This window comes from Cynocephalus volans, chromosome 12 (assembly GCF_027409185.1).
Source record: "Cynocephalus volans isolate mCynVol1 chromosome 12, mCynVol1.pri, whole genome shotgun sequence".
Classification (NCBI taxonomy): Eukaryota; Metazoa; Chordata; class Mammalia; order Dermoptera; family Cynocephalidae; genus Cynocephalus; species Cynocephalus volans.
In genome coordinates this window covers 48,953,785-48,977,887 of record NC_084471.1, presented here as the reverse complement: position 1 = coordinate 48,977,887, position 24,103 = coordinate 48,953,785, and the positions used below count along the sequence as shown (strand labels likewise).

The 24,103-nt window shown below is 38.2% G+C and overlaps 1 protein-coding gene across 1 annotated transcript in view; it reads left to right on the top strand.

The window, feature by feature from the left end:
* TRHDE (thyrotropin releasing hormone degrading enzyme) overlaps positions 1 to 24,103 on the top strand; it is a 394,124-nt gene that overhangs the window by 108,394 nt on the left and 261,627 nt on the right. The window contains exon 3 of the mRNA XM_063076143.1: positions 4,406 to 4,532. Coding sequence (XP_062932213.1) covers positions 4,406 to 4,532 — 127 coding nt within the window. The remainder of the gene's footprint in view (positions 1 to 4,405; positions 4,533 to 24,103) is intronic.

Here is a 24,103-nt window from a genome sequence, read left to right as displayed (position 1 = left end):
AAATGAGTAAGTAAAACATCTTTTGTTAAATGGTGATAAGTATTTCAGGAAACAATAAAGCAAGGAAGGGGATAGAGAGTCCTGCGGTAGGAGGGAAGGCTTCTCAGAGGGTGAGATATTTAGACAAGTATCTAAAGAAGATGGAGGAGTGAACCATGGAGATATCTAGGGGGAAACTCAAAAGCCTTGATGGGGAATCTCTCTGGTATGTTTGAGGAATGGCAAGGAAGCTAGTGTACGAGTGAACTGCAGTTATCATGGCGCAAAGTAGTAAGAAATGAAGCAAGAGAGCTAAAGAGGACTAGACTCGTGTAGGGATTTGGGGGCTCTTGTAAAAACGGTCTTTTACTCTGATCTAGACATTAAACCACTGGAGGAGGAAAAGCAGAAGAGTGACATGATTTAATGCTCATTTTAACAGGAACATTTTGATTGCTGTATAGAGGAAGGATGAGGCATCAGCAGTCAGTCATCCAGGCAAGAAATGGAGGAGGCTTGTACCGGAGTGGACGTAGTGAGTTTGCAAGAAGTGCTGGATTCTGGATTTATTTTTAATATGGGACCAGTAGGATTTGCTGACCAACTGAACATGGAGTGTGAGAGAAAGAAGGAAAATAAGGATAATGCCTCAGCACTGGGCCTGGGCAGCTGTATGGAAGAAGGATGGACTTGCCATTAATGGAGATGGGAAAGGTTTTAGGAGGAGTAGATGTGTGTGTGTGTGTGTGTGTGTGTGTGTGTGTGTGTGTGTACGTATGTGTGTGCGTGTTTTTGTGAGTGACATCAGGAGTTTGGTTTTAGATATAGTAAGTATGAGATGCCTATTAGATATCCAAGTGGAGATGTCAGGTGGGAAGTTAGATTAATAAGTCTGGAATTCTGGAATTCTCAGGTAAATGTTTGGCATCTAAATGATATTTACAACTGTGAGACTAGATTTTATCTCCAAGGGAGTGAGGGTAGACAGAGAAGTGAAGAAGTGTATGGCTTGAGCCAGGAGACTGAGAAGGAGTGATTAGGGAGATAGAGGAGAAAGTAAGAGAAACCAAGTGAAGAAAGTGTTTTGAGAACAGGAAATGATCAGCTCTGCAAATATTGCTGATAGGTTATGCATGTTGACTGAAAGCTAAGTGTTGAATTTGGCATTGTGAGGCTATTAGTGATCTTAGTGAGAAAAAAGTTTTGGTAGACTACTGGGGATGAAAGCCTTGTTGCAGTGAGTTCAAGAGAGACTAGAATTAAGGAATATAAACTGGCAAACATCCTACTTACACCTATTGTCTCAGGTTGTAATGTTCATCTTAAGTGGAAAACTCTTTCAAGGAGCAAGACTGGAGACCATAGCTGGAGGAACTGTGGTCAAGAAAGATTTATTTTAAACTAATACAGGGTATTTTTTTTTGCTGATGGGAATGATCCAGTATGGAAGCATAAATTGGTGATGTGAGAGATAAAGGGGAGAATTTTGGGAATGTTGTCTTTGAAACAACAAGAGAGGATAGAATGTGAAGGGCTTAGCCTTGGAGAGGAGCTTAGTCAGATCATCCTTTGTGATGGGAGGGAAGGTAGAGTACACTGTTACACTTCTCAGATCGTATTTTTGTTGTTGATTTATTTGTTTGTTTTCCACATATTGTGAACCTCTTAAGAGCAGTAAGTATAAATGTCTTGTCGTTTTGTGGTAGGAATTTTATTGGTCTATTTCTATGTCCTAGTACAATGCCTGGCACACAGTAGGTGTGCAGTAAATGTTTGAATGAGCAACAGAAGACACTGTGCTAAGCATGTGTGTGTGTGTTTTATCTTCCCACCCAAATTGGATCATTTCCATCAAATCTTGACAACCAGATTGATTTAGTCATGTTTTTCTTGTCTGGGCCTACAGATAACTTGAGTGACTGGTAGAATTGATTGATAGGAATGGCTGTGTTTCCACCAAAATCAGTGATTCTTCCTAAGAGTAAAGTCAGTGACCCTTTCTGCATCATTTTGCGGCAGTTCTGGTTATGGTTTTAATAAGAATTTACTAATTATTTCACCTTGAGCTTTCTGAAAGCTATTCATTCTTCCTCAGTGCCCATTTGCCATTTATATTTTACCATTCATATGGCATGTATCATTATCTATTGCCATTATATTACTTACCTAATAAATGAGAATCTCTTTGAGAATGATGATTACATCTTCATCGCTTTTTGTCTCAATAGTGCTTAGTATCTCCTTTGGTTAGATAACATGTCTTTTTCATTGTTAAATTAAAAATACTTTTTCCAGGCCCTGGTACAAACAGGTGTCAAATAAATATGTATTGTTTGAATGAATACATGAATGAATGAATGATTATTGTCTCTGGTGGGTGCTGCTGGTGCACAGACTATATCCCTTTTCCTTTTTGGTGTTTCCATCCACTAGCTCCCACTGCTTTGCTTTTAATAGCTAATACCTGACACCTTTTCCAAAGGGCTATCCTTGGGCCACAGGACCTGTGTCACCCAACTGCTCCAACAACCAGAAATACCTAGGGTTTTATAGCCTTCCTTTGAACCAGTAGCCAGTGACTGAGGTGCAAAAGTATGGAAGTCTAGTTTTGTTGCCTCAAGGCACCATAAACTCACCAGTGTAACTCACACTTTAGAACTCCCTGTGGATCAGGCTGAGTCCAGGACTTCATGTGAAATTGCACCCTTACCTGGCCTGTTATCCTCCCTTATCCTCCTTCCTCCACTCCCTTGTATGTTTCTCCTGTGAGCACTTCCTTATTTAATCACTCGTACATGCATCCTTTCCTTAGGGTCTGCTTCTTAGGAACCTTACTTAAGACATTGAATATTTATAGACAGTTGATGTCAGGGGTAGGGAATCCTAACCATGCCTCTCTAAGAGTGTTCAGTTCAGCTGCGGCAGGTGGTCTCTCCTGATAGTTTTTTATTTTCAGCTGCGGCAGGTGGTCTCTCCTGATAGTTTTTGATTTTATACTACAGCCAGCCAAAGGTGTTGGTGACTGTAAACTACACACAATATTTGGCTTAGTTACTGGGAGAGAAGTAGCCTCATAATTTTAGTAAATAATTGTTATTGAATTTAGTGAATACCTTATTGAATTGTAGGTCCTTCTAACAGAAAGTCAGAATGTATTTCTCTTGACTTTCTACTCTTTTTGATAATACACGTCACTGTTCTCTCTCCTTAGGTATAATAAACAGTTAATTGTATAATCAATTTTTATATTATGATTGAATGCAACTTTCTTTTGTTTTCTTGTTGAATATAAATATCCTTCTTCATATACTGAATAAACCATTTATTTTTCTAGTGATTTAAAAAGAACACAAACTCCCTTATCTGTAAAATGGGATTGGAAGTAATGTGTTTTAGAACTGAAAAGCACTTTAGCAGCCATATGGTAGCCAATATCTTCATTTTATATATGAGAACTTTTGAGACCCAGAGAGGTTAAGTAATTTGTTCAATATCACCTAGTTTAGTTAGTGGCAGCGTTGGACTAAATCCAACTCCCAGGCTGCTGTGCTTTCTACTGCTCCACAAAATGCATATTTCTTATTCACAGAATTGATATGAGGATTAGGGACTACATCTGTGAAAAGTAGATTTAGCCTTTGGAAAGGGAGATGCTGGATAGCTTTATGAAAGCTTTATGAAAACTAATCTCATTTTAACCTTTTCTGTACAATTGTTAGTTTGTTCAGTTTTATGTTACTTGCTTTAGGCTTTTTTGGGCCAAGGACTAGACAATATATGATGCTTGTTTTAAAAATCAATACTAAGTATCCTGATTGTGTTAGAAATATGAATTACTTCAGCTGAGTTTGATGCCAAGAGCAGTTGCAGGCGGCCTTCCAGAATGGCGATTACTTATGTCCATGAAAAGTTTTTTTTTTTTTTCTATCCCTACTTTGCATATTGGGACTAAGGACAGTTGATTCCAAAGAAAAGAAGGAAGCATAAATTATACATTTTTTCTCAGTCTGGTAATACTTCCAAATTGTGTTACAAGTGTCTTTAACAAACCATGAATTTTCTCTCCTGCCCAGCCACCATATCCTGCCTGTTTTCTGCATAGTCAGGGACCCATTATACTAATCCATGGTACCTTCATATCTCTAGCAAGCACATGCAAGTGATAACTTTGGATATTTATTTTGATGCAAGGTGTACAAATCTCCTCTGTGTCATCTTGTAAAGCGATGAAATTGTGACTTGCTCAACTTGGTTAGCTCAATTGTTTAAGTTTGGTTCTTTCAAGCACAGCATGCTTTGATATATGAACAAGAATTCTGCTTAATTTTTGTAGTATCCAAAGTGATTTGTGTAGATTCATTTTTGCAGGGAAGATAAAACTCGAGTTCCAAAGGCTAAAGTAACTTTTATATATATTTTTAATTAGGTACGATTATATGCAAGACCCGATGCTATCAGAAGAGGATCCGGGGACTATGCTCTCCATATAACAAAGAGATTAATAGAATTTTATGAAGACTACTTTAAAGTGCCCTATTCTTTGCCAAAACTAGGTAAGAATTTTCTTGGTTGTTTTATTGGAAGGACTCCTTGAAGGTGGAATTTCTTCTTCATGCATTTATTTGAGACATCCAGAAGCATGAAAATTCTGATGTTTATATTTTTAGTGAAGGTGAGCATAAAAAATAATTTCTTCTGAAGAGGTAAAATAAGACAGTGTTTCTGGAGTCTTGCCAATAAGTGCTTATGGGAATTAAGAAAGGCATTATGTAAGTTTAGGGTTTCAAAAGATAACCCCAATAGCTATAATTTGTTGAATATGTACTGTGGAGGGGTGCTTGCCAACATCACATCTAATCTCCATCACTACCATGTGATGTGGGTAGGTACAGTTAGAACATTCTCCACAAAAGGGAATTGAGACCCAGGGAGTTTTCCATTCATCTAGACAGCCAGTAAGTGAAGGAGCTGGGTTTTCAAACTAGGTCTTGATAACTCCCAGAACTATTCAATATTTTACATGGAGAACGCCCTCATTGATTAGTTTCTCTTTCTAAATTTTCAGATGTCAGGTCTCAATGTATTGGTTATTCCTTAGGTTATTTTTGTTCAGTCATATTTCTAGTGCACAATTATAGTAAATAGAATAGAAGGGAGAGAAGAGAAACTTGGGGATAATGGAGATTGTGTTCTCTGCGAATGTTCTTACATTTCTCCCTTTTATAAAGAGAATATGTTCAATAATTGTTGGTCAAAAGAAGCAATGAATTAATTGTTTGTTATCCTGATTTGAACGAGGCTGCTGCTTTTGTCAGGGAATGAACTATGACTTTCCAGAGAGTTAGAAAGTGCACATACATGCATTAGAAATGTTAAAGTTATTTTTTCTTTCTCAGAAAACCTGTTTTGAAATATTCTATCACAACCGTCCTTTGTTCCCCTCTCACCCCTCCTCATCTCTTCTCCTTCCCAAGAGCATTTTTGATTGGGAACCACATGAAAGGTATTTCTCATTGGAAAGAATAAAGTGTTACTTGATCAAAAGTGTTAGTGTTTGAACCACAAGTTCTTCTCCCTGGAGAACTGGGCCTATTTCATTAAAGTACCTGCCCGCTGTGAAGCTTTATTGGTCTTACAATGAGTAAGTAGTTAGTTCAGAAGGTAGGTAGAATAGTTGATATTGTTATCAGTGGGTGTGACATACAATTTTAATGAGTGATATTACAAAATTCTGAGGTCTTTTTGAAAATATGTGCTCTTAGACTCCATAGGCAAATTTTTATTTCAAATAAGATCTGTGTTTTGTTTTGTTCTGTTTTCTTTCTGTCTTTTCACCTCTGTATTAACTTCCCTATTAGAATCTGTTACCCAAGGTGGAAAGGAATACCTGACCTCATTTGCATGGGAAGTGACACTGTTTTTTACTCCAGCAAAAACTGACTGGGAACTTCCCAGCTTGACCCTAATGTAAATTCATGAGTGCTTATGTTGCAAGTTCAGCAAGAGAAATAAAATGTGGATCCTTCTTTGTCCCATTCAGACCAGTAATTAGCAGAGGAACTCAATTTATAACTTCAGGGGGTTCCATGTAACTGTCAGCTTGCAGCAGGAAGCATTTCTGTTCCTCTGTTTCACTCACAATTGAACCACGCAGGCTTTCATCTGCAGAAAAGAGCTTTGTTCACTTGTACTATTACTTGGTAAGCTACCTTATGGTGTATATAATTGAATGATTTGACTTACTCCAGCAGACTCTGTTTTATGTATCTAGGAGAGTTATCACAGCCCATGATTCTTTGAAAAATTTCTTTTAGAGTTTTACTGTTTTATATATCTATAGACACTTAGATCTGTATGTTAATGGATTTATAAGTTTGCTTTCTAAATACCCCCTACATAAAAATCCCAGAAGCATTCTGATAAATCCTTAACTTACCATTGTATAATACAAATTGTATTTTAAATACATTCTGTGGAAACCAACTGGGTTCTTGTTAATGGTGCATATAGATGTATCCTGGATATCAGCCAAGTCTGCCTTGACCCTTCAGATCTATCTAAAATGGTTTTCAAGACCTGTTCTACCCTTCCTGCCTTCCTTCATTTATTCTATGAGCATTTACTGAATGCCTATTATAGGCACTTTTCTACTAAAGGTAGATACAGCAGAGAATAAAAAAGGCAGAAATTCCCTCCCTCCAGGGGCTTACATTCTATTAGGTAGAGACAGACATTAAAGCAATTACTAACATATAAATAACATATGAGAAGGAGAAAAGTGACATTAAAAATAAAGCTAGAATAGAACGATGGGATGCATGGGGGGCAGATGGGGCATGAGAAAGGTATTGTTTTTTCCCAATTTGTTAAATTTATTCTTACTTAATTCACACATAATAATTTCGTATATTTATGGGGTGCATTGTGATATTTGGATACATGTGTACAATGTGCAGTGATCAAATTAGGGTAATTAGCATATCCATCAGTTCAAACATTTGTCATTTTTTTATGTTGGGAACATTCAAAATCCTCTCTATTAGCTATTTGAAATTATACAGTAAATTGTTGTTAACTGTAATCTCCCTACAGTGCTATAGAACACTAGGACTTATTCTGTGCAGTCATAGAAAACTTTACTGGGAAGGTGACTTTTGAGTGAAGAACTCAAGGGAGTGAAGGTGTAAGCCCAGTGGATGCCATGGACAGAGGTGCCTAGACATTGAGGTGTTAACTTTCCTGGTGTATTTGAGGAACAGCAAAGAGGCAAGTAGTGACTGGAGCAGAGTGAATGAAGGGGTGAGAAGTGGGTGATAAGGTGAGGGAGGAATGGGTGGGTGGCAGATCACAGAGAGCTAGCAGATGGTGATTAAGACTTCGTCCTTCCTTCTTCCTTCCTTCTTTGCTTCCTTCCTTCCTTCCTTCCTTCCTTCCTTCCTTCCTTCCTTCCTTCCTTCCTTCCTTCCTTCCTTCCTTCCTTCCTTCCTTCCTTCCTTCTTTTCTTCCTTCCTTCCTTCCTTCTTGTTTTGTGGTATGGAAATTGATTGGTCAGTGTTGAGCAGAGGCATTATATAATCTGGCTTATGTTGTAAAGTGTCATTCTTGTTGCTAGGTTGAGGATACATTGAGAAGCAATGGTTCTCACCTGGGGACAATTTTGTCCCTCTGGAGACATTTTCATTTGTCACAACCTGAGGGTGGGTAGGGTGTATGCTACTAGCATTTAGTGAGTAGAAGCCTACTGCTAAGCAATCTATAATGCACAGGGTAGCCCTTCGTAACAAGGAGTTATCTAGCCCAAAATGTCCACAGAGCTGAGGTTGAGAGACCCTGGTAAAGGAGGAAAAGGGAAGAGGCATGAAAACTGATTAAGAGGCCTTGACATAATTCAGCTGAAATATGACGGTTGCTTAGACCAGGATGTTAACGGTGAGGCCGTCAGAAGTAGTCCAATTCTGGAGATATACTGAAGATAGATACAACAGAATTTACTGATGGGCAGGATGTGGCTGTAAGAGAAAGAGAGGCTGCAAGGGCGACTCTGAGACTCCGGGCCTCAGAACTACAAGGATGGAATGCCATTTACTGAGGCAGAAGGATTGTGAAAGGAGATAATTTTTGAGACTGACATGCCTATTTAACATTTAAATGGCACCTTGATGTTTGTAAGAAAGTCAAGTAGAAAGTTGAATTTATAAATATGGAGTTTGGGTGAATAATTTGCTAGCATATTTTGATATATAAATCTATGAGGCTGGCATCCGCAAAGCAGTGAGAGCAGCTAGAAAAGAGAATAGGAACAAGATGGGACTGGTCCAGTGTTTGGATGTTAGAGAGAACAGGAGATAGTAAAGACTACTGAGAAGGATCAACTTGTTGAGGAACTAAGGAAACCCAGTGTTTGTGGTGTCCCAGGCATGTAGTGAAGAAATCATTTCAAAGAGCAAGCAATAAATCGTGATAAGTCAAATTAGATGAGAATTGACCATTTATTGATGGTAGCAGTATGAAGGTCACCAGCGACCTTGACAAGAACAGTCCTAGAGCAAAGGCTTGATTGACAGGTATGCTCAAGAGTAAATGGGGGTGAGGCTGGCAGGCAGGGAGACAGTCACTAGAGAAAGTGAATATAGACCACAGATGGCATTTCTGGAAATTCACGGCGTGAAGGGTTCTGGGAAAGGAGAGGGAGGGAGACACGCTTGTGTTCCTTCCAGTTATGCTCACCTCTGGAGAACTGTTTCTGCTTAAGTGATAGCGTCCTTACCTCACAGATTGTCCCTGTCCCAAACCATGTCAAAGGAGGTATGGAACTTATCTCTTTCTTTAATTTACATTAGAAAACCAAAAATTGAAATATATAAATAAATAAGAAAACTCCCCACCAGTTGTCCTAACTTTACTGAAGCTTTGGAGGGCATGTGTGTATGTGTGAATGTCATTGTTACATCGTGAAGACAAACAAACATACAAACACTTAAAATTTAATATTGAATCCACCTTTTCTTAAAACTCATGTTGCTGTTCTGTCATAAACTCTGCAATACCTTTTCTCTTCTCTCCTCTCTTCCCAAGTTCTTTTTCATTTCTAATGCTGAGGAGTTTAACTTTCTCTACTGTGGGTCTGTCTCAAGCTAGTTCATCTAAGGATCTGAGTTTCCACAGCAATAGTTTGTCAGAATAGGTCCATAAGAGGAATTCTGATGCTTGCTGTTAGGATTACAACGTATTCTCCTGTTACACAAAGATATTTCTTTATTATTTATTGTTAAGCCAAAATAAGCAACCAGTGTACACTATATGAGGATTTGTTTTGAAATCTCTGAATTAAGTAATTAAACTATTTGTGTAAGGTTTGCAGAGATTTTCTATTCTCAGGTTAAGTTGTGATGAGATATCTAGTGTAGACTTGAAACAATACAGTGAGCCTTTCTATGTCTATGTGCCCTATTTTCGTGAGAGCTCTCAGAGGCTTAGAGTGTTACTTTAAAAGAAGGTTCTTGTAGAATATAAAGAATTAAGTTATTTTTCCCCAAAAACATATTGGCAACAAGAACAATGATGATAACTGTCTGTGTTTACTAAATGTGAGCCACTTTTAAGGGCTTTGCATATTCTAACCCATTTAATCTTTATCACAGCCTTTTGAGGTAGTACCTGTTGTTTTCTCATTTTCCAGATGAGGAAATGTAGGCACTCAGTGACTAAGTAATGTACTGAGGTCACACAGCAGGAATTAATGGATTTGGCATTCAAACCCAGGCTGTCTGGCTCCAGAGTCTTGGGATACTGCTGAAACAGATTGCTGAAATTTTGAGAATTTAGAGATGGAAATGTAGATCACTTTAATAAAGCATATAATCTGACTACTAGAGGAATAATTCATTGGCTACTTTTGTTAATTTCTTACTGCTGTTAAAGTAGTACATAGTATTTGTAGAAAATTCGGAAACAAAAAAATATAAAGAGGTGCATGTCTTATATCTTATAACTCATAATTTCATTAACCAGAAGATATATGTGAACACTGCAAAAGTGTTTTCATCATAGATATTTTACAAATTAATTAGGTGGCATATAAAATGACTTAGGTTTGTATTGGAATATTTTGTTATTTACCCTACTTAGATTTCAATTAATTATGGTAGATAGTTTTCAGTTTCTTTTTGCTGCTACTCTGTAATTTGTAAATCAATGTTTTATAAAGGTGTTTGCTTGATTGCTTCTTTTCAAGACAGTGCTTTTTATGAAGAATTAGTTACCTGCTTAGCACAGTACTGTGATTGTAAAGGGAGTACAGGTGTTTTGTAACAAGGATTTCTGCCCTCAGGGAGATTGAGGTTTTGCTGAGGTGAGGATACAGTGTTTACAGGAATGAGTGGATTAGAGACTCATGCAATATGGAATATAATCAAGCATCAAAATTTTGTAAGGTAAATATTTAGTACCATGTTAAGAGTGTGGGATCACTGTACACTACTGTAGGCACGAAATGCACATAACGAGAAGCCTTATCTTTACTTGAGTCCTGACAAAAGAGGCAGGAATTTAATTGGAGATGGAGAAGAAATGGGAGAAGATGTCATTTTGAGAATTGTGTAGTCAAGAAAGCCCACAGATAACTTGGGTTCTATGTATCATGTTGCTGGAGTCAACATTTTTCTGTAATGGAAAATGTTGACTCCAGCAACATTTTCCATTATAAGTTATGGAATGAATAGCTCTATGGAAATTCATAAACAGGAAAGGCTAGCTTGAATGATTGATTTTTGTTAAAGCTATGATAGGCACATCCACTTTTTTATTGTGGTGGTGATGATGGTGATGATGGTGATTTGCTACTTAAAGTAGTAAAGTTTTTCATAAAATATCTTATAAAATATTTGTATTGCCTACTAAACATTTACTCTACAGTTATGCTTTTTTCCCCTTTAATTTGTGGATATATTTGCTGTTTTTAATTTAAGGTGACAATTATATAATACTATTTCTGTCTTAATCATGCATCCCATAGTTGAATTATTTGAGACTTATCTTAATTTTTTTTAAAATATGACTTTTCTTGCTTTGCCTTTGATTAGGTAAATACTAAGTATTATGTACATGTTTGTCAGTGACCTCAAGTAATACTGCTTGTTAAAATAAAATCCCTGAGGTGTCTTTATATAGTTTAGTCTAATTCTGGATAATGTGAAGTCACTTCCAAAATGCTTTCTTCAATCATAGCTAATCAAGATATTTAATCTTACACTAGAGCTATTAAATTGTATGGTATCTCGGTGGAAACTAACTTAAGGATATTTCTTTGGTTTAACATTATTAGCACCCTCTTAGGGAATTAGATGAGGCAGTACTTTGCCTTCTAATTTACCAAGTCCCATGGAAATAAGTTTCATCAAGTGACTATCCTTTTTCCCCTCTTTGGAATCAAAAAAATACTTGTATAGTCTCTTCTAATTTTATGAAGATAATTTATTTCTTAAAAAAACCCTTTATATGGTGATTTTCTCATAAACCAAAAGAGCTGTTATTTCTTTCAATGGGAAATATTTTTATGTGTTCCTAACCCCCACTCTGACAACTATTTGTGCTTGAACAACACCAAATACGATAAAAATTGACACAGTAATTTCAATATTTAACAGTGATTTTAACACAATCTAACAAGGCATTTTATCCCTTCATTTAATTATTCTATAATATGGCCATTTAACTGTTCTTGTTGAACTATTTTACAGCTATTACGTGCTGTGCACTTTCAAGACTATACTTATAAACAAAACATATATATGATGCTCAATGTTTAAAATATTTAAACATTAATGCAAAAAAATAAATAAATGGAACAGTAAAGAAAAAAATCAATGAAAACAATGCATTTTAGTGGGAATGATGCATGAGATTATTACTGCTATAAACTAGCAAACTAGACGTGCACTGAGTAGAGAATTTAATGCAACACATACCAACTATAGGGCTGAATTAACTAATTAATTCAACTAGCATTTATTGAGTAGTTACCATGCACATTTTACTCAGCAATGATAATAAGAGGCCTCTTCCACTAGAACCTTAAAACCTATTAGAAGAGAAATTTTTATTGTTTTGCTAGTGTGGCAATATTGTTACATGTTCAATTTTATTACTGCCTTCCTCAACACTTCTCTAGTTTTAAGAATTTCAGACCTTCACAGCTTGGGTTTACTCCTAAGTATATTTTCACTAATTCAATTAGGGTTTTAACTTAATCAGGGCATATTTATGAAGAGAACTCCAAGGTATTATTTTACATATTCCAACAGAGGTATCTGGCCCTTACGACTGCCATTAAGTTAGGAAATAACTGTTTCCAGCATTTTCATATACAGTCATTGCATAAGCCCTGTGTCTTATACTCTGCTTTCTTTCCTATTACTGTGGGTCACTTTGCATTGCTCCAGTAATGGACATCTCCTCCTTCTGTGCACCTCAGTCCATCCCCTCTCACCTGCTCAAGGATATCACTTCAGCAATTCTCCCTTCTCTCCTGAGTCTTCAATTTTCTCTCTTTATTGGATCTTTCCCTATCAGCATTAAAAATATGGTGCTATTTCTCTCAATTTAGTCACACACATGCATAGCCGCTCCAACTACTGAACCATTTCTCTCCTTCCTTTTACAGCTAAAGTGCTTGAAAGGGTTGTCTATCTATACTGAGTCCAATTTCTCTTTCTCCTTTGTCTCCTGAATGCACTCTACAGCAGGCTTTTACCCCCAACGCTATACTAAAACTTTTCAAGTTCAATAGTGCCTCCACAGTGCTAAATCCAATGGTCAATTCTCAGTCTTCATCTAGAGCTGTCAGCAGTATCTGACACAGTTGTTCTCTCCAACTCTTTGAAACACAGTTTTGCACTGTCTTTCAGGACAGCACATTTTCCTGCTTTTTCTTTTTCCTCCTGCTCACTAGCTAATTTTTCTGTCTTTTTGTTGTTTTATTTTCTTTTTCATTTCTCTAGCTATTAATGCTTGAGTGCACCAGGACTCCGGTTTTGGACCTCTTGTCTATTCTACTTAAATTAGTGGAGACCTCCCTTGGTGATCTCATCAGTTTTATGGCTTTAGATCCCATCTGCTGGTGCTGACAATTCCTAAATTTGAATCTCTAGCCTGGTTCTCTCTCCTCAGCTCCAAACTTCAACATTCTATTGACTTCTGCATTTGGATGCCTAATGAGTCAATCAAATGAACATGTTCAAATTTGAGTTCCAGATCTTAAACTGTTATTGTTTTGGTAAAAAAATAAAACAAACAAACAAAAAAACCTTGGGCTTACACTCTTTTTCTCTCATGTCGTTTGTCCAATCAATCAACAAATCCTTTTGGCTCCACATCCCAAATATATCCAGAATCTGAGCACTTCTCACCATTTCCATAACTATTTCGCTCATTCCAGCCACCATGCTCTCTTGTTTGGGACAAGGGTTCAACCTGAATGAAATTTGAAGTTAAAGGGGTATGAGAAAAAATGTAAAATATTTGAATTTACAGAGTTCTTGTGAAGAGTATTGGATTTATCTGGTGACATTGTTCTCTTGCTCAATCATTCCAATGCTTCCTATTACCCATGGAGTTGAATCCAGAATTCTTCCCTTGGCCTGCAAGACCCTGCATGATCTGGCCCCTCGCTGCCACTGCCCACTCTGACCTCATCTCCTACTTTGCTCCTATTCACTCTTCCTGTTTCAGCTGCACTGTTTCTCCAACACACCAAACAAGCTCCAACCTAAGGCCTTTGTCGTTTTTCTTCTCTCAGCCTAGAATACTTTTCCTTCATATATATGCATGGCTGAAATACCACCTTTCACGGTGGGGATCTTCTCTGTCCCCCCACCACATTTAAATTACAGCCTTGTTGGTCACTTCCTGTATCTCTTCACTTTTCCCCACAGCATTTTTTATTATCTCACCCAGCTTGTGTTTTATTTATTTACCTTATTATCTATGTCCAACCCCTTTCTCTTCCCCTCCCTGAATGTAAGCTCTATAAGAGCAAGTATTTTTGTCTATTTGTTCACTTCTGTATTCCCTCTCCCTAGAACTGTGCCTGGTCCAAGGTAGGCACTCAATAAATGCTTGTTGAATAAATGAGTAATCCCCAACTTTTTCCTTTTTAAATTATCTTCAGCACATAAGAGAGGAAGAAAAGGTATAGCTTTGGCTGCCTTGTAAATCAAATAAAATATGATTTATTTTATTTATGTTTATTCTTTTAAACAGAATAAACAAAGAAATAATGGTGATATATATTATAAACTGCCAAGAAAACTCCTTTTTGGTAAATATAAGTGGAAGGGCTGAAAGATGACTTAGCCATAGTTGCAGCCCCTTTCTCATTAAGGACCCATGTGAAGGAAGTTGTTGGTGAAAAATGAATGGGTGGGTTGGTACCCAGAAGATGTAATGAGTGTTTGGTTTGTTACCTTGCCAGTCCCGTGGTGAGGTTATTCAGAAGCTATCCTTTGTACCTGGGCGGTTTTGCAATCTGAAAATGAAGTAAGAATCTAGTTGCTCATCAGGTCTTCCTCCCCTTGGTGTTCTTTAAAAGGAGAACAACAGTCACTTGTGGATTTGATAAGCATTTGTTGAATATCTACTATATGCTAGACACTGTTCTACTAGGTACTTGAAAATCAGCAGTTAACAAAAGAGACAGTAATCCCTGTCTTTATTGGGCTTATATTTTAATGGGAGGAGAGAGGCAGACATATGTTTTACACACACACACACACACACACACACACACACACGGTCTTCAAAAAGTTTATGGAAAGATTTGTATTATCTTTTAATTCTATTTTTCAACAAACTTTTTGAAGTACTTTTAGTGTGTGTAGTTATATTAGAAAGTGATAACTGCTATGAACAAAATAAAGCTAATAAGTATCAGAAATGTTGTGGGGGGATGGTCAGTAAGTTCCTTGCTGAAATGGTGACACAAGTCAAAATCTGAAAGTGTAAAGGGGAGGAGGGCATTTGACTTGTTGGAGAAGCAGCAAGAAGACCAGTGTGCCTGGGGCAGAGGGAATAAGACTGAGATTAGTTTGAGTTGAAGTCTTTGAGATAACTGTGCCAGATAGTGAAGGTTTTTGTTGGCTAGCCTTTGAAAGACATGCACTTTCATTTTGAGCAGAGACATTGTCCTAGTCACCTTGGGTTATCATAACAAAATACTATAGTCTGGGTGGCTTAAGCAACAGAAATTTATTTTCTCATAGTTCTGCAGGCTGAAGTCCAGGATCAGAATGTCATCATGGTCAGATTCTGGTGAGGGCTGTCCTGAGGACGCCCCTCATGACCTCATCTAAACCTAATTACCTTCCAAATCCCCGTCTCCAAATACTATCATATTGGGGGTTAGTGCTTCAATGTGTAAATTTTGAAGGGACACATTTCAGTCCATAGCGCATGTGATCTGGTGTGACTTATATTTTTAAGGGATCATATCGGCTGCCTCATGTAAAACAGATTGTTAGGAGATGGGGACAAAAGCCAAAGCAGAGGGAAGCAACTGCATTAATCTGAGAAATAATAGTGCATTGGATCAGAGTGGTAACAGTGGAGGTGGTAAGAAGTGGGCAGATTCTGGATATTTTTTCGAAGGAGAACCAACAGGATTTGCTATATTGTAATAGGACATGAAATGAAGATTTGGTGTCGGTTCCTCTCAGCTACAGCTCAGAAGACTGTGCCAAGCTTTAAAAAATATGAGCTTGCTCTTCCCCCACCCCTGAATGTGGCTTACTTTCCTATGTAGCCACAGTGAAAGGCAGCAATCTTTTTATACTTCCTTCTCTTTTCCTTGGTTATTTGAAATTAATATAGCAAGATAAATAATTTGTATTTTTCTGTATTTTCTAAACCGAGCAGCTGTATTTAGAACAAAATAATGGTTGTAATAATCCTCCTCTTGGAGTGAATTGCTTCTTTCACTAGCCATTTGTCAATTTGGAGTTAATTATAGCCAAATAGCAATCCAAGGCCATAGAGAAAGTGAGGAACATTTCATTAAAATCTAGCTGGGGATTACTGCTGACAAAAGCACTGCCCATCAGGGAATTTTAAAAGAAAGGTGACCATTCCTATAAACTTTAGAGCTAAAATAGTTTATATTGAGATCAGAAGGTTTTTCAAAATAGCTTCATTTCAAGCAACTGAGACTGAGGGCTAGTTATGTAAATTAGGGTTAAGTGTCTAAAAGACAATTAAAGCAAAATGCTCTATAAGGCAGACATAGTCAAAATACATTTTTTCCTTTCCTCTTTCCAGTGTTACTGTGACTGCTTTTTTATCCATTCAGAAATTTTTAGACTTTTCCATTGTAAAGACATGCAGAGATTACTTGTTCGTTAATTGTCATTTCTAAGGTTCAGGAACTTTGAGCAGTTATCATAATCAGAGCATAATGCATTTACTTTGGCATTAAGATCCTATGATCTTATTAGATAATGAAAGGAAGTAAAACTCCTTGCTGTAAACTATGGAATATCCACTTGTAATTTTGTGGGGTGAGAAGCAGGTATTTATTTTGTTCACTTGGTTGTCTAATGTAGGAAGTGAGTTCTCAGCAAACCATATACAATTCAACTTGGATAGATATTGAGAGATTATTACAAGAAAAAAGAACCTTAGAAAAAAATGGCCAGGTAATATGAAAGTGATATAATCATCTGAGGATAAATTATTTTTTATAAAATCAGCTGTTTAAAAAAGTTTTAAACTGTGACTCTGTGCACTGTGGCACTGGGGGCATGGAGGATTTAGGCAGAAACTTTCTCAGAGATTTCAAATGGAAAATGTACTCTGGTCCACCTTTTAGTCTTGAAATCTTTCATTACTGTTTTTGAGAATTTTGATGCTGCTGTTTATGTACTTTGAAATGTAAAACAGATCGAAGTGTAAAACAAACCTTAGCCTGTAAGGGAGGTTGCAGCATATAAGCAGAGCAAATCCAATATGGTAGTTGTAGATGAAGCCTTCAGGGCATTTCTGAAGCTTTTTAAAGGGTAATTTTGAAAGAGAGGGTGAGTCCCAAATGCCATTTTTCAGTTGGAGGAATTTCAATGGTTTGTAACTTAGATTTATTCTTTATTAACTGTTTTTTTTTTCTTATGGGTTCTGTCTTCATATGGGAAATAATTCCTGAATGATCTAGAGTGTGTCTTCAATAGTATAAAATAGAACTTTTTTTAGCTTTTAAATTGTTTAGCAATTCTTTTTGTTTTACAGACTAAAAAATATTTAATAAGCTGTAAAATAATTGGTAGGCTGATAATGTGTAGGATCATTTAGCTTCTTAAATACATTGAGATATACCCTGTCAATTTTTATTAATATTAATAAAGGTAGCTAGTAAATGGTATGAAACTCGATGAGCCAAACTTCTCCAGTGGACAAAACCAACATTCCATATCTGTAGCAGAAATTTAGTATCATTTCTTATACCTATTGCTATGGACTGAATTGTCTCCTCCCCAAAATTTATATGTTGAAGCTCTAAACCCCAATGTGACTGTATAGTTGGCCCTCTGTATCTGTGGGTTCTGCATCCATGGATTAAACCAAATGCAGATAGAAAATATTTGGGAAAAAAAAGAATTTCACTAAGTTCCAAAAAACAAAACTTGGATTTGCCACATGCCAAGTACTAAGATGAATCCATGCAAATCAGGTGACATGTAGGCATTGTTTTAGGCATTATAAATAATCTATAGATGATTTAAAATGTATGAGAGGATGTGCTTAGGTTATATGCAAATATTATGCCATTTTATATAAGGGACTTGAGCATCTGAGAACTTAGTTACCCATGGAGGGTTCTGGAACCAATCTCCACCCTTCCCCCTGGATACCAAGGTACTACTGTGAAAACATGAAAACATGGCACTTCAAAAAGCTCTTGAGGCTCACACCTGGCTCCCAGCAGCCGTGGCATTAGGCTTCGCCTAGCACGATTGCTAGGCTGCCTCATTTACAGGCATCAGCTTTGAAGTATGGAGCAGGAAAAGAACTGTTTCTTAGCTGCAAAAGCACGTCTCTAAACAGGGAACATGGCGCCAGGGCTGCTGTGGATGCAGACAGGATCCCAGAGGCTGGGGCTGCGCTGAAGGCAGCCAGCTACCCTATTCATGATTCGAGGTTTCAGGCTGGCATAAAGAAGATTCCTGGGAGCGCCCGAGCCGCGCCGCAGGACCGAGCGAGCAGCCTGAGGTGGCGGCGGCCAAGAACGGGGAAGGCGACAAACCAGAGGCAGAGAGTGAGCGCACGACCTGGCATAGCCCTGTGAGTGACCCCCGACCCAGCCCTGCTCGGGGGGCTGACGCCCACCCGGCTTCTGCCTGCATCACCGGGCCACTCACCACCCCGGGGCTGCCTCCATTTTCTCAGGTGTGGCAGCTCCGGCGGGGCTCAGCCAAGCCTGTCCTCCTCACCTGGCTTGGCTCCTCACTGAGCCTTCCCACTTGCTTGCCCCAGCGCAGGGCTTCCCGGGGCCAGCAGGCTGGCCTCCCCTCCCACTCCCTCCGTGGTTCTCTGGCGGGGCTGGTGGCGTGGGGCATCCCCGGCCAGCGTCGGGAGGGCAAGGAAGTACAGGCAGGGCCGACTGTCACTCCACCATACCCTGGACTCCGGCCCCCGGTAAACTTCCTCTTACTGGGAGGCAGATACCATCTCTGCGGCCACCAGTTCGGAAAAACGCCTAACCAATTTCTGGTTAGGAATAGTGTGGTAGGAGAGTTCCCAAGTCTGCTTGAACCTGCTGGAGAGCTGACTGCAGGTGGGCAACGGACTCGGTCGGGGCTGGGGGGATACAAAGGTGAACAGTGTGCTGCGGGCTCCTCCCCCGAGGAGCTCACGCTCTGGTATGGGAGATAAGACAAGTAAACAAATAACTGCGATACCAGGAGGAAGGTGATAAGTCCCGAGAAAGATCTACACAGTGCTACAAAGGCACCCAGAGCGACAGGTCGTCTGTGCCTAGCAGAAACCTGGCAGACTTCCTGGGCGAGGCAGTGCCGAGCAGGGTCTTGAAGGCCCAGCTGATAGACGAGGGTTGCAGAAGACACGTCCCAGCCCGGCCCAGTGCGCACAGAGCGGGGAGAAGTCCGGCCAGGGAGGCGGAGACTCAACAGAAACCACACACCCTGTGGGATCTCAACTGCACGATCCAACAGCCCGGGCCAGAGCACATGGAACAGGGAGAAGTCCTGCATGGGAAGGGAAAGCTCAACAGAGATCACACACCCTGTGGTATGTGATCCAGCAGCCCAGCAGAGTCCAAGCTGACCAGAGAGGTGGCTCCCCGGAGAGGCCCAAGACCCGAGGCAACCATACACACAAGGCACTAGAGGCCAACTGAGCAGTCACGGAGGTAGCCATATGAAATTGGCAACCACAGCAACATCTTAGTTAGTCAATAGTCTCAAACTGGTGGACTGTGAAACCCCCTGCCATAATGAATAAACACCAAAAAAAAGATACCAGAAATACAAAAAATCAAGAAAGTACACCACCAAAAGTTAATAAATCTCAAACTCAAGATCCTATAGAACAAGAAGCCCTTGAAATGACTGACAAGGAATTTCGAGTGATAATTCTAAGGAAACTGAATGAGATACAAGAAAACTCAGCTAGACATCATGATGAAATGAGGAAAAGTATACAGGATCTGAAAGAGGAAATGTATAAGGAAATCAATGTCCTGAAAAAAAATGTAGCAGAACTTGCTGAACTGAAGAAGTTATTCAGCGAAATAAAAAACACAACGGAGAGTTTAACCAGCAGGCTTGTCGAAGTTGAAGAGAGAACCTCTGAGCTTGAAGATGGGCTGTTTGAAATAATACAAGCAGACAAAAAGAAAGAAAAAAGAATCAAAGACATTGAAGAAAATCTGAGAGAGATATCAGAGAACCTTAAGCGCTCAAATATCCGAGTCATGGGTATTCCAGAAGGGGAGGAAAATGGAGATTCCATTGAAAACATATTCAACAAAATAGTGGCAGAAAACTTCCCAGGTATAGGAAAAATCACAGATCTCCAGATCCAGGAAGCTCAACGATATCCAAATGTATTCAACCCAAAACGACCTTCTCCAAGACATGTAATAGTCAAACTGGCAAAACTCAGAGACAAAGAGAGAATCTTAAAAGCTGCAAGAGAGAAGCGTTAAATCACCTATAAGGGAGCCCCAATCAGGCTAACATCAGACTTTTCATCACAAACCCTAAAAGCTAGAAAGGAATGGGATGATATATTCAAAATACTAAAAGACAAAGATTGCCAGCCAAGAATACTCTACCCTGCAAGGCTATCCTTCCGAAATGAAGGGAAAATAGTATATTTCTCAGACAAACAAAAACTGTGGGAGTTCACTACCACACGACCACCCTTACAAGAAATCCTCAAGGGAGTACTGGGTTTGGTTCCTGAAAAATAACTACCACTGCCATAAAAACCCAAGAAAAATCAATACCCACTAGTATAAGGAAAATGGCATTCATGAAGAGAAAACAAACAAACAAAAATGCTACCTACAACCTAAGGAACCAACAAACACAGAAACCAAACAGTAAATCAGAAAGCAAGGAACAAAAGACAGCTAAGACAACCAAACAACCAATAAAATGCTAGGAATAAATCAACACCTTTCAATAACAACTCTTAATGTAAAAGGCTTAAATTCCCCAATCAAAAGACACAGACTTGCTGACTGGATCAAAAAGGAGGACCCAACTATATGCTGCCTACAAGAGACCCACCTCACCCATAAAGATTCACATAGACTAAGAGTGAAAGGATGGAAAAAGATTTACCATGAAAACAGAAAAGAAAAACGAGCTGGAGTAGCTATTCTTATATCTGACAAAATAGACTTTAAACTAAAAACCATAAAAAGAGACAATGAGGGACACTACTTAATGATAAAAAAACTGATCCATCAAGAAGACATAACAATCATAAATATGTACACACCCAATGTTGGAGCAGCCAGATTTATAAAACAAACGCTATTAGACCTAAAGAAGGAAATAGACACTAATACCATAATAGCAGGGGACCTGAACACCCCACTGTCAATATTAGACAGATCATCTAGGCAAAGAATTAGTAGAGAAACACAAGATCTAAACAATACTCTAGGCCAATTGGACATGGCAGATATCTACAGAACATTCCATCCAACAACCTCAGAATATTCATTCTTCTCATCAGCACATGGATCATTCTCCAGGATAGATCACATATTAGGTCACAAATCAAGTCTCAATAAATTCAAAAAAATTGGAATTATCCCATGTATTTTCTCAGACCACAATGGATTAAAACTAGAAATCAATAACAAACAAAACTCTGGAAACTATACAAACACATGGAAATTAAACAGCATTCTACTTAATGACATATGGGTCCAAGAAGAAATCAAGCAGGAAATCAAAAAATTTATTGAAACTAATGAAAACAATGATACATCATACCAAAACCTGTGGCATACTGCAAAAGCAGTATTGAGGGGAAAATTTATTGCATTAAATGCTCACCTCAGAAGAATGGAAAGATGGCAAGTGAACAACCTAACACTTCACTTTAAAGAACTAGAAAAACAAGAACAATCCAAACCTAAAGTTAGCAGACGGAAAGAAATCATTAATATCAAAGCAGAACTTAATGAAATTGAAACCTGAAAAACAATACAAAAGATCAATGAATCAAAATGTTGGTTTTTTGAAAAGATAAATAAAATTGACAAACCATTAGCATGGCTAACAAAAGAAGAAGAGAGAAGATTCAAGTAACAAAAATTAGAAATGAAAAAGGTGATATTACAACTGATTCATCTGAAATACAAGGAATCATTCGAGACTACTATAAACAACTATATGCCAACAAATTTGAAAATCTGGAGGAAATGGATAAATTTCTGGATACACACAAGCTCCCAAAACTGAACCATGAAGACGTAGAAAATTTGAACAGACCAATAACAATAAAGGAGATTGAATCTGTTATCAGAAGGCTCCCAACAAAGAAAAGCCCAGGACCAGATGGATTCACAGCAGAACTTTACCAAACATTCAAAGAGGAATTGACACTGATTCTTTACAAACTATTCCAAAAGATTAAAACAGACACAAATCTCCCAAACTCATTCTATGAAGCAAACATCATCCTGATACCAAAACCAGGTAAAGATATAACCAAAAAAGAAAACTACAGGCCGATATCCTTGATGAATATAGATGCAAAAATCCTCACTAAAATACTAGCAAACAGAATACAGGAACACATACGTAAAATTATTCACCACGATCCAGTGGGATTCATCCCAGGGATGCAAGGTTGGTTCAACATACGCAAATCAATAAATGTGATACACCATATTAATAAACTCAAACACAAGGACCATATGATCATCTCTATAGATGCTGAAAAAGCATTTGATAAAGTTTAGCACTCATTCATGACAAAGACCCTCTATAAGTTAGGTATAGAGGGAAAGTATCTCAAAATAATTAAAGCCATATATGCCAAACCCACTGCCAATATCATCCTGAATGGGGAAAAGCTGAAAGCTTTCCCTTTAAGAACAGGAACTAGACAAGGATGCCCACTCTCACCACTCCCATTCAACATAGTGTTGGAAGTACTAGCCAGAGCAATCAGAGAAGAGAAGGAAATAAAGGGCATCCAGATTGGAAAAGATGAAGTCAAACTGTCCCTGTTTGCAGATGACATGATCCTATATATCGAACAGCCTAAAGCCTCTACAAAAAAACTGCTGGAATTGATAAATGATTTCAGCACAGTAGCAGGATACAAAATCAACACAAAAAAAATCAGTAGCTTTTCTTTTCTCCAATAGTGAACATGCAGAACAAGAAATCAAGAAAGCCTGCCCATTTACAATAGCCACCAAAAAAATAAAATACTTAGGAATTGAGTTAACCAAGGAGGTGAAAAATCTCTATAATGAGAACTACGAACCACTGCTGAGAGAAATTAGAGAGGATACAAGAAGATGGAAAGATATCCCATGCTCTTGGACTGGAAGAATCAACATAATGAAAATGTCCATGCTACCCACAGTGATATACAAATTCAATGCAATCCCCATCAAAATTCCAAAGACATTTTTCTCAGAAATGGAAAGAACTATCCAGATTATTTATAAGGAATATTAAAAGACCACGCATAGCCAAAGGAATGCTGAGCAAAAAAAATAAAGCTGGAGGCATAGCACTACCTGACTTTAAGCTATACTACAAAGCTATAATAACCAAAACAGTATGGTACTGGCATAAAAACAGACACACTGATCAATGGAATAGAATAGAGAATCCATAAATCAACCCACACACTTACTGCCATCTGATCTTTGACAAAGGCACCAAGCCTATTTACTGGGGAAGGGACTGCCTCTTCAGCAAATGGTGCTGGGATAACTGGATATCCATATGCAGGAGAATGAAACTAGACCCATACCTCTCACCATATACTAAAATCAACTCAAAGTGGATAAAGGATTTAAATATACACCCTGAAACAATAAAACTTCTTAAAGAAAACATAGGGAAAACACTTCAGGAAATAGGACTGGGCACAGACTTCATGAATACGACCCCAAACGCACAGGCAACCAAAGGAAAAATAAACAAATGGGATTATATCAAACTAAAAAGCTTCTGCACAGCAAAAGAAACAATTAACAGAGTTAAAAGACAACCAACAGAGTGGGAGAAAATATTTGCAAAATATACATCTGGCAAAGGATTAATATCCAGAATATATAAGGAACTCAAACAACTTTACAAGAAAAAACAAGCAACCCAGTTAAAAAATGGGCAAAAGAGCTAAGTAGGCATTTCTCTAAGGAAGATATACAAATGGCCAACAGATATATGAAAAAATGCTCAGCATCACTCAGCATCCGGGAAATGCAAATCAAAACCACACTGAGATACCATCTATCCCCAGTTAGGATGTCTAAAATCCTAAAGATTCTGAACGACAAATGCTGGCAAGGTTGCAGAGAAAAAGGAACTCTCATACATTGTTGGTGGGACTGCAAAATGCTGCAGCCTCTATGGAA